This window comes from Haliotis rufescens, unplaced genomic scaffold (genome assembly GCF_023055435.1).
Source record: "Haliotis rufescens isolate VD_foot unplaced genomic scaffold, xgHalRufe1.0.p SCAF_22, whole genome shotgun sequence".
Classification (NCBI taxonomy): Eukaryota; Metazoa; Mollusca; class Gastropoda; order Lepetellida; family Haliotidae; genus Haliotis; species Haliotis rufescens.
The window spans coordinates 8,681,574-8,694,017 of record NW_025963913.1 but is presented as its reverse complement, the minus strand read 5'-3'; the positions used below and the strand labels follow the sequence as shown (position 1 = coordinate 8,694,017).

Below are 12,444 nucleotides of genomic sequence, written 5' to 3'. Positions count from 1 at the left end.
CAAGTGTTTGCCACTAACGTGGCTATATCCACCGCCCCTGTTGCAGAATTTATGACATAATTAAATCTAAACAAACCCTAACCTTTTTTAACCGAGGTGGAACTTGTCATGGAAATTGTAAAAAAAAAGAAGAGTTTGAAGTTTGAAGTCCATCTTGTTGCCATGGAAACGTAATAAATAAAAATTTCTAAAATTTCCAAATAGCAAAAGGCACCAGTTCAGCATGTACATGACAGACCTGCAAAGTTTGATGAAATAATATTGAACGGTTTATGAGTTATGCTCCGGAAACGAACCCTACCCTCACAGAACCTAAGACCATCTTGTTGTCATGGAAACATAAAAAATAAAAATTTCTAAAATTTCTAAATAGCAAAAGGCACCAGTTCAGCATGTACTTGACAGACCTGCAAAGTTTCATGAAAAAATATTGAATGGTTTCTGAGTAATGCTCCTTAAATGAAACGTGATGGACGGTCGGATTGACATGCCCATAGTTATATCCCTCCGCATTATATCCCGGGGTGATAAAAAGATTAGAAATCTGAATCCTTTTGTGTTGCAACATACCATATTTATGTTTCACATTCTTAATTATTTACATAATTTGAAAGTTTATGATTGTGCCATGCAATAAGCTCACATGGAACTTTGGTCCTGGTGAGCTAAAATCAGTAATATGCCCAAACCTAATCAATTCCACAGAGTATTGACATCATACTTACAAAGTTTCCACTCAGGGTGGCAGCTGAAGCCTGAATTTTGCAGAACTTAACACTTGGATACTCTTGTGCTAGGCACATCAAACAACCATTCATTGCTTCACAAGCTGGAGAATTCTGTAAAGAAAACAAAGACAAGTAACAAATCTTCAATGAGTAGCAGTTAACAATTCACATGACATGACTTTTTTTGTATAAGCTTGCACTAGTAGCAAACCCATTAAATATTATCTCAATTACTTCAATAGCTAAAAATAACAATAAAGCAAAATGAAACAAAATAAAGCAAAATGAAACATCAGGATAAAATTGTAATCTAACATAATTTTCAAAATTTTCAATCATTAGTAGATGTTAAAGAAAACACTCAACCAATTAGGATGTAAATCTCAGTGAGTTTATTACAGGAGGACAGCAGATCCTGGCAATGCCCAAACATAAAAAGTCCAGTATTATACAGGTACTCCTATTCCCACAAAAACAATATTGAACAAGCATGAAATACCCATATTCTCCACCATATGTTCTACTGAGTGCCAGTCTCTAACCCCTGACCACAAAAGCTGCCTGGAACCTGTTCCCTTCATTTCAAAGCAGTGACAGATCACATGCCAAGTGGGAAAAGAAAGTTTGTGAGAAAAGTACAGTACTCAAACAAAACAATCTTCCAGTCCTTTACAAACATAACTTTTTAATGTGTTTGATACTTTAGTAAATGGAATGTAGAATAAATTTTATTCAAATATGAAAGTTTAATCCGATTATGCAAGATATATAACCAAAGCCCCGAAACAAGCATTGCTGAGCAATGTTATCGAACACGTTTACTTTTTTACTCTTTCTCAAAGTTTATATGTATATTGTTCACAAAACAGAAATTGAATCTATGGATTGTCAATTACAGGTTCATAATGATATTTCTTCCAATTGTATGATCTTTGACTGATAGGTACGTATCACTGAATGATCTGAACTAGATTATGTAAATCTATAAAACTTTTTTAATGACAAAAAGCAGATGCCACACACCATTTGTAGAAACAGCTCTATTGGCATGTGATATATATCAGATGAGTTTCTATTAAACAAGTCTTAACATAAATTAACACAATATACCAACTTCTTCATAAATAAGAATGATGACTGTCACTTGTGACTTCTCATTATCTACAGCAGTCAGTAATTCACCCGCTGATAAAGGAATGACTTTTCCAAACTTTGGCCTGAAAAATAAAGAAACAGAAATGCTTTCAGAAATGTGCTCAACTGAAAGTATGTGTTGCATACAGATTGGTTCAATATATATTTATCATCTGGAAGCCACATTGTTTGGGCTAGTGGCATATGACCTCTGACCTTGACCAATTTAGCTAACTATCAAACATGATCTGTATTTATATGTGTCATCTTACTGAATGCACTTGTAATCTGTTGATACTTGTCAAAGTTATCATCCAAAAACCAGAATGTATGAGGTCAAGTAATTATCAGGTATACTTCAACTACATTAATACTGACAAAATGTTGCTGATTAATAAACCTTACGTATGATACATCTACAAATGGTGCTTTTGCTCATCAGGTCATTCAAACTAATCCAGCAAATACAGAAAATGCAGCTGTGCAATATAAAACCATTTGATGCGTCAGGACAATAAATGTCCTCAATATAATATTTAAACGAACCTTAAACAAGTGACTATCCTCACATTATGTAGAGAAGATCCTGAGATACAAAAGCTAATTGTGAGTGCCTCTACCTATATTTTATTGAGAATCTTCTGAGAAACAACAGTCACTGTCAATTGCCTATTTTATAAAAAACCTGACTGAGATACAAAACAACAGTCACTGTTGAGTGCCTTTCCCCATATTTTGGCTAGAAACTTCTGAGAAACAACAGTCTATGTCATGTGCCCATCCCCATATTTTGTGGAGAAACGTCTTAGATACAAAACAACAGTCTCTGTTGAGTGCCTATCCCCATATTTTGGAGAGAAACTTCTGAGAAACAACAGTCAATGTCAAGTGCCTATCCCCATATTTTGTGGAGAAATGTCTTAGATACAAAATAAGTCACTGTTGAGTGGGGTTTCTAGTTGGTTACAGTGTGGACATTTACCTGTTTTGTGTGTCTTTATTTTATGTAGATATGAGTTTAGTTTTGTGTGACCTGTTTGTAGTTTAATTATTAACCTGTCAATTTGTGCCACAAACAACATGAAATATAGTACATGGCAGGAAGTTATATTACATACAATATTTACATAAAACATTTGGCATAAAGTGGGGGCTGCCTTGGTTGCCTATGTGAGACCCTGGGGTCGAGGTGACCCGGGTTGACACCCTGGGGTCGTAGTGACCCGGGTAAGATGACTGAATGTCCTGGGGTCTTAGGGACCCGGACTTGTGTAGCTGTGGGAGGGATATGCCGGTCCTGGGGTCCGATGACCCGGACGATCCCTAGAGATAAGCTGGTCCTGGTCGTGCTGACCGGACGGTGCCGAAATAGCGTAATGTTCTTTGGGGGCCACACGCCTTCCATGCTCTGAGTATGGAGTGGCTTATGACACCGAGGCAGCCCCAGAAGATAACATATATATATATATATAGGCGAATCCACAAAGAAAACCACATACATGATGCACATGAATACATGAAGCCATGAAAGACAGGAGGAGCTAAGGGGTGGCTGGAGGGTAACACGGTTTAGTGGCTTGTGACAATGGAGAAAGTAACCTCATGCGGGGCTGATGGGTTAATAAAGGTAAACATTGTGACGTCATGTCCGTCTTACTGGATTTAGATCCTGGTCGCGAGTTTATGGGATCAGTAACTAAACTGTTAACAAAGCACGATGTTGATATCAGGCGTGGTGAAAACGAGGCCCACCGTAGTCAAGCTATCGTCGAAAGATTTAACCGGACATTTGCGGAACGTTTCTTTGGCTATCAGTATGGGATTGAAATGAAATCGGAACGATTATGATCAACTGAATGGGTGACACGATTATCAGCTGTTGTATCAGCGCTGAATAATAAAGTAACCATCCGATGCGATTAAAATGAAATCCGTGACTTCTGAATCTTCAGCACAGCGGAGAGGCAAAGAACGAAAACTTCCGGATAGAGTAAGAGTAAGATATTTATACCAGCCCGGTGAACTCGAAGGAGGCCTACGTCGCGCAACCGATCCGATTTGGTCCCTTAAGATATATAACATTAGTCGATTGGTTATGAAAGAAGGAGAGCCTATTCTTTATTATCTTAAAGATGGACCAGGCAGGGCATTTGTACGAGAAGAGTTGCTCATAGTTCCCAACGATACAGCATTACCGCCCTAAGTAACCATAAGCATAGGTAGTTACACCATCCTTATTAATCCATCTCTTTTTATCTAAGGGGGATAATGATGTCTTGTTCATTCTTAATCCATATTCCTCTTGTGTTTGAATGTTCTACCATTGAATAATGCTTCTTTATACTGTTCGTGTTTGATATGCTTTTTTACTACATACTTCTTAACACCCTTAGCTTTTCTTATCTCCCCATTATCGGACTTCTTTATAGAATACATCTTAGGTCTTAATCCAACATACTCCGCTATAGGAGTCCCAGCTCATTCATCCTTCATCTTACCTAATACCTTTTTATTTACTACGCTGTGCAGTGGATTTTCTTTTGGGTAATCGCTCGTGTCGTACATATCTATTTTTTCAGCCATATCTTTATACACATCCTCGGTTTGTATTTCCATCAACAAAGAATCTGTGTCGGTATATAACACCTCACATCTATTGCCGTATTGCTTCTTAAGGTTGTTGTAATAAAAGTCATACATTAAGTGTTTTGACAAGTCAAGAATACTCATACCAATGTACACTGGTCTGTTGAATTTTATATTACTTATCTGCATATGTAGTGCGGCTAAGTCGTTATCAAATATCTTGCTTCTGTTAAAAGCCGGACTGGCTATAAGTTTCCTGAGTCTTTCTTCCTCATTAGATCTGAGCTTATATAGATTCTTTTCAAAATCGCTGGTAGCTATCTTTCTTAAATCTGTGTTCAGCCTTATATAGGGCTCAATCAAAGGGCTTTGATCAAACTTTAGAACTCTGTGTATTTTCTTTAGTTTCATACCTAACGATAGATATAACTGGAGATTTCTGTAGTGAACTATATATTTTGTCTTATCCATCAAATTTGGTACGAGTTTTTCTACGTTAGCTAACCTAGTATTACCCATCAAGGAGTGTTGATATTCCGACATCCAATCTTTATTCACCATTAATCTTTTGGGAGCTAGCAGATAACTGTTATGGTCTTTGTGCAACAAATTTTGATATACCAAGTCAACTTCTAGTATGTACCCTTTATCGGAGTCTGTGGGGATATCATTCACATCAATATCATTCACATCGATCCACTCAAAACCACTCGTGGGTAAAGGTTGACTCATAGCCCATCCGTACAAATTGTTGGCGTCGAAATATAATATGTGCGTGTCGGGTTTACTCGGATCATATCCTTCCACTAAATTATTATTAGCCTTAGAATACCTTTTCACCATCATCGATATACAACCTCTTAATCCTTTCACAACAAACAAGTGCATATCGTAATCGTTGAGTAGTTTTAGTTCTACACTGGTCTTCTTCAACAATGCATCCCATGATAGTCCGGGACTGGAATAGTACCATGCCGGATCCAAGCCGTATTGTTTTAAACATGTCTTTCTAAATATCTCGAATATATCGGCGAGTAACATTACATCGGTTTTTAAGTACAGATCGTGATAATCACCTAAATTCTTACAACCTAATTTATCCCATATTATACCGTCAGAGCATGTTCATAATCGGCATCGGTTATTTTAGATTCTGTTAAGTTACTATAGAATGATTCAAGGTGGTTATTTAGTTTCGTCGAATCTTGCCCAATCATCCATATATTCGTAAGGATATACACCTTTTCTTAGCAACAAATAACCGATCGGTATATTGATTTGTTATTGCGAAGTCATCGGGATTGTTCGCATTAGCTAAATTGTCCAGGGAAGATAACAGAAACTGTATGGAGTCTATGAATCTAAGTCTATTACTTTGCTTTGTTCTAGCTTTCCCATCCTTGTCCGTAAAATGTATAGTTTTAGTCAACGAGAATGATATATATTTTTCCATATTGTTAGGAATGCACGTTTAATCGCTGTCAGTCTTTGAGATAGCTTGCATGATGAGATGTGAATTTATATCCTCTAAGGTTGTGAAACACAACAGGGATGGGTATTGTTTGAGAATTCATTTTTAGGTTCAAGTTACACTTGTTATGAGCGGCTCCCCGATAATTACCTGTGACGGACAATGATCTCTTACGGAATCCCCATTGAGTGGTTTATTACAAACATGACAAATCGTCGACTTCTTATAGGCCCTCCAATCATCTCTCGTCATACACATGGGTTTCTTACGCGATATATTTTCCCTGATTATTCTCTCTTCGTTTTGTAGATATTCTAGGAACTTTCCCGCTGCATCGGGACCTCTGTAAATCACGGGCGGGTTTGTTTTCCCATCATACCTTACAACTATATATCCAAACCCACAAGGAATATGTTCTTGAGTTTTGTACGTAAAACTACATTCAGTATTGTGGTCGGTATTTTCTATAGGTTTGATAAGTGCTTCGAAGTCAGTGTAAATTACGTATGGTACTGGCATTTGATTACAATAATGTTCAAATTTTAATATATTTTTTCCCTCTTTAGGCATATCAATCCTGACAGCAGTCTGTCCAACACCTCTGCAGTCATCTTTATGCACTTCTAATAGATCTTGTCTGGTGTACCCATGCAGGCATCTTTCACAGAAATATTTCTTTCTCGTATGTTTTGTTTGATCGTATAATAGCCTGCTTAAACTCTTTACCCACCTATAATGATATTTACCATCTTTTTCGATCAGAAATGAATTGATTCTGGGAATATGTTCCGGGGTGGAGCTTATCCTGTGTACAACAATTCCTTTATGGGAATGTCCAAAAACATTTATAGCTAAATTATTTTGCTCTTACGCCTTATAAATTTGTGAGATTGGTGTAGGTTTGTCTATACCATCAAGGATTAGTCCGTCGTTTTGGAGATAGCTAGAAGGTCTATTTGCAATTTTAGAATCCACTAGGAACAATGCAGATCTTATCATCATTCTGAAACAGTCATCGCCTTTATTTATTTCATTAATTATGGCTTTTTTCTTTTTATAATACGTAATTTGGGGGTAAATCTATATAAGATCCGCCTTTGAAAGGCATATAATTTGCTTTATCTAAATATAAACTATCGATTTTATCCACACCCCAAACCCGAACCTCTATTAGTCCAGCGTTCTAAAGTTTCTTGAATCCTCTAAATTGATGTATCTAATGATGTGCTTATAGTATCGGATTCAGTTATAACTTCTTGATTGCTTCAGAAATAAGGTTCGGTATATTCAGTGCTATCGTCTGCGTTCAAATCTCTCACAAAAACCATTGTGGTTTAATGGTATATGCAAAATGAGTCAAATCTCTAAATGGTTGTTTTTCATAGATCTAAATATGTATTCTCCTCAACCTATTCCTCTCGTTGATGTAATCTCTCTTCCTAGCGTAAATAATCTGGTTCTGGACCCTATCAGCGCCAATAAAGACCTTTGATCACTATCCCACATACAGAACATACATAATTTATGTTTCCCCATCTGATGTAATAAGAGTGGATCCCATAGTAAACACCCACAAAACGTCGGCTGCTTTGAATCGGCTTCCCCATGAGTGTAAATCTGCACAGATTCATGGTTAAACATCTATCATATCATTTGTCTAAATGCAAATCACATCTCCACTGGTGAGCCATAGCCATCTCTATTTATAGATTAGTTGATACGTAATAGATGATAGCTTATGTGTAGCTAAAAATAGACAACAGTCAGCCCGAAATAGCTGAACAGCCAGTCAGCACTATTTATAGCTGAGTAGTCAGGGTTATTATTAATTGTTGATGCGCAATAGAACATAGCTAAATATGGACACACCAGTCAATCCAAAACTATAAATGCTATCTCGCGGTTTTTTTTAGCCTCTTGACGGTGTATAAAACTGACTTATTGTTGGTCTCGGTATTGGATCAAGTTTCTTTCCATAAACAAGGAAGTTTTCATGCATGGCAGATTCAAGATCCTAAAACGTTTGATTTGAATGCCCCTCTTTACGCAGTTCATCATTAATAAAATCTAAACCTAACATCCTATTTCGGACATTTTCTCTTCTCCGGTCTTATAAAACAACCATACCGCTGCTATAGCAACAACCCCTAGTACATAGGGAGCCCAAGGTTTAATCGGACGACTATGTTCAATATTTGAATTATGTATTAGTTTTGCCTTCCTTGCTAGCGCACCCTTCCTACCAGCTGCGACTTTTTGAGGATTCTTAGTCACTCTGGCTTGTTGTTGTGCAATCGCTTGTATTTCCTCGTTCACTTATGATACAATCGGGGTTATTTCCTCGTTCACTTATGATACAATCGGGGTTATATCCTTGTTCACTTGTTGTGTTTCCACAATCTGTGTGGTCACTTGAGTTTCCATTATTAGTAAGTGGGCAGGTATGTTTAAATTGACAATACCTAGCCCTTATTAAAGCGGTGGTCACAGGAGCTAAGAACATTCATTATCTATGATTAAACTCACAGCTTACTGAGTTTATAGTGTGTTCGATGAATGGGTCTTTCTCGAGAGATTCGCATAAATACGAGCAATGTTCTGCTGGGATAGGGAGAAACGTACTAGCTACGACAGTGTATAGTTGTAACATAACCGAACCTATTGTTTTAGTCATGGCAGCTCCCAGTCTAGACTCGTAACGCGCGTACAGTTTTTTAATTTCTTCATCGGTCGTGTTATCAATTTTTTCGATGGTATAATTTCCCCCCAAATATTGGGAACATTTTCCACCAGCTACCAAAGCAGCGAGTCTTTCTCTATGTTTATCTGTATGTTCATCTACATGTTGATCTGCATGTTGATCAGGTTCTTTGAGCATTTGTTCGATAAGTGCGTCGCATTCCATAATGTGATGCCTAAGGAGATATTTAAGTCTAACATAATGGAATATAACATATCCAATACAGCCCGAAATAATAAACTGATTTCAAACCACATTTTACATAATAACCACTAATTTTCAATTTATCGTATTTTTGCCTTTTTTGCTATATTTTTGCTTAGCAGTTGCTATAATTTTGCTCAGCAGTTGCTATATTTTTGCTCAGCAGTTGCTATTTTTGCTAAGCAATTGCATAAGCAGCTGGTTGATCGGTTTTTAATATGAGTTTACAATGCTTCATTTCTGCTAATAGTTTTCTGACTTTATCGCGTTTGAGCTTGGTATAAATAACATCATTTTCGCGTAAACATTCCTCAAATGAATCTCTGTCTTTGCAATGAAACAGGGCTACCCATTTGGTCTGCTCTCTCAGATCTTTCAGGACAGAGTTGTATTTTTGAGTAAGTACCCAAAGGCTATGCTCCATATGCCGACCGGAGATTGCTAAATATGAAAGCATATCTTTCTTTTTGGTAAGTTCTTTACTCGCACTGCAATTGTTTATTATGAAAAGGGTTGATTCTCCTTTGTATTTTTCGTGACATACTCGTAAACAGTCTTGTAAACGATCGCCCGGATTAACTCTGTGCACCCCGGGATCATTCATTACCCAATCTCTCGATAGGTATGTTTTATTCACGTTTATAGTCGGGCACAGAAAAATAATATGGGCGAAAACATCCTGATAATGACTTTGTAAAATATCTACAATAAAAGCTGTTTTTCCGCAAACCATTGCTAGAATTTTAACCGAATTGGGATTTATTATATCGACTTTGACTCTCGCGTTAACCGGTGGTACAGGAGGTGGCACACGATAGGGGTGGCGTAAAAGAGTGGATAAAAAAGCATTTAAAAGCATTAGGAGAAGCACTGGGAAAGCTCGCTGGGAAAGCCGCGTCTGCACTTCCTGGTATAATAGGGAGTATTGTTTCCTGGCTCTTGAATTTATTAGCTGAGACCGCCACTTGATAGTAGCAATTGCTGGGCTGTTGTACGTATCCGCAAAAGACAATTTACCCAAATCATGAGTTAACCAGCTGCACCTCCACCTACTATAAGCGCTGTTTTTTCATCTATATGTTGTTGATTTTTAGCGGCAATATGTGGTGGCACTTGTGGTTGTGCGTCAGTAGATGGCTGTTGTGGTGTCTGTGGCTTGACTATTCCCGTTTCGCCTGTGTTTGTTTGCGTTATTGATTCGGTGTCAATATCTGAATTTATACCTGGTTTTTGTTGATCGGAAGCAATAACAATTTTATTATTATAACCGATCACTTGACCGATCTTAAGTTCCGTATTACTCGAAGACATGTATAGTCCCGGTGCATAAACGTAGTCTACTTTGGATTGAGCGTACTGTAATACATCTTGATAACGCTTTATAGAAGATGGTATGTCAACTGGTGAATTAATAGCATCCTCTACGTTTGTGACAAACTTTTTTTCTTTTTTTTTTCAAGCACCGTCCCAGAACCAATTATTCCCGTTCATGTTTGCGATTGTGCACCAAGAATTGCCCATACATAAGTGCTTATTGATTCAATAACTCCTGGGTTAGTAATTTTTTTTTAAGAAATTTATTCCAAGCGTTTGCGGTATCGTTTAGTTGCACAAATTTTGTAACAATATAAGCTAAACCACTCTTAAAACTCATTAGATCTCCTCTCCAATTGTGTCTCAAAAGTTCCCAGCCATGATAAAGATTATGCAATCTTACAAAAAGATTGTTTTTCTGTAACAACTTAAATGGATCGAATGGTTGATGAGTTTTTTTAAACTAAATCATCACTTTCTTCTTTAACATATCTTTGTCCACTGTACGGAACACCTAGACCATGGTTAAGTCCTTTAATACGCCAATCTTTACTCGTAGAAATATTAAATTCATTAAAAATACGCTCATACGCGAACCTATTGTACGGATTATTTGATGCATTCCATGCTCAATCCTGCGGTAATGGAGCACTAATTTCTTTAAGAATACGTCTAATCTGATAGTACACGTGAAATGATAAAACAGACTTATTTAGTTCAAATCCTGGGGCATAAAGAGATACACCACATCCTGTTGTGGCACACCACATGGCAAAGTTTAACTGGTTCTGCCAAAATTGCATCGGATTGTGAAACCAATTGTGCACCATTTTATCGCTAGTTGCTGTGACCCTGTATTTTTCAAAGATATCAGGGAATTTAACAAAAAAATTAGCACCAGAGGCACTTACTAAAATCGACTGATTAGTAATGTAAGTTGATTTCATATTTAAGTTATGATATAGTGTCATTGTATATTTAATATGTATGTCACACTACAGGACAAATGGTCAGTCTATTAAACTGCTTCATACTATCGATAACTCAAATGGTCAACTTGAAGTCACCCTATGCATTGTAACGTATTACCCGCGGTGGACCAAAATAAATGCTGCGAGAGAAAATAATTGTTTTTTAATAGGTGAATTAAGTATTGATCACACTAGCATTGTTATACCTGATGGGTATTACAGCGTATGTTCACTCGATGATGAAATTTTTAAGCCTAATGGAATTAATCTCACACAAAATGAGTCTAATGGGATGCTGAAATTAAGCGCTGGAGAAAAGAGTTTAATGCTTGGCTCGAACATAGCAAATACACATGGACTTGTAAACTCCGGAGGAGGAATAATAATAACAAGAGTTTGCCACTAACGTGGCTATATCCCTGCCCCTGTTGCAGAATTTATGACATACTATTAAATCTAAACAAACCCTAATCTTTTTTAACCGAGGAGGAACTTGTCATGGAAATTGTAAAAAAAAGAAGAGATTGGACCCTAAGTCCATCTTGTTGCCATGAAACGTAATAAATAAAAAATTCTAAAATTTCTAAATAGCAAAAGGCACCAGTTCAGCATGTACTTGACAGACCTGCAAAGTTTGATGAAAAAATATTGAACGGTTTCTGAGTTATGCTCCGGAAACGAACCCTACCCTCACAGAACCTAAGTCCATCTTGTTGCCATGGAAACGTAATAAATAAAAATGTCTAAAATTTCTAAATAGCAAAAGGCACCAGTTCAGCATGTACTTGACAGACCTGCAAAGTTTCATGAAAAAATATTGAACGGTTTCTGAGTTATGCTCCGGAAACGAACCCTACCCTCACAGAACCTAAGTCCATCTTGTTGCCATGGAAACGTAATAAATAAAAAATTCTAAAATTTCTAAATAGCAAAAGGCACCAGTTCAGCATGTACTTGACAGACCTGCAAAGTTTCATGAAAAAATATTGAACGGTTTCTGAGTTATGCTCCGGAAACGAACCCTACCCTCACAGAACCTAAGTCCATCTTGTTGCCATGGAAATGTAAAAAATAAAATTTCTAAAATTTCTTAACAGCAAAAGGCACCAGTTCAGCATGTACCTGACAGACCTGCAAAGTTTCATGAAAAAATATTGAACGGTTTCTGAGTTATGCTCCGGAAACGAAACGTGATGGACGGACGGACGGACGGAGCCCGTTTCTATAAATAGCACAACCCAACGAAACAGTGCATGGAATTAAATTACCCAATTTAGTTCCCTATAAAGAGTTGTG

General features: G+C 37.1%; 1 protein-coding gene across 3 annotated transcripts in view; it reads right to left on the bottom strand.

The window, feature by feature from the left end:
* Positions 1 to 12,444, bottom strand: part of LOC124116973 (phosducin-like protein) — a 127,219-nt gene that overhangs the window by 44,689 nt on the left and 70,086 nt on the right. For all 3 annotated transcript variants that reach the window (XM_046478638.2, XM_046478639.2, XM_048401485.1), the window contains exons 5-6: positions 1,843 to 1,945; positions 726 to 839 (exon numbers count right to left, since the gene is read on the bottom strand). In XM_046478638.2, the coding sequence (XP_046334594.2) occupies positions 726 to 839; positions 1,843 to 1,945 (217 nt within the window). The remainder of the gene's footprint in view (positions 1 to 725; positions 840 to 1,842; positions 1,946 to 12,444) is intronic.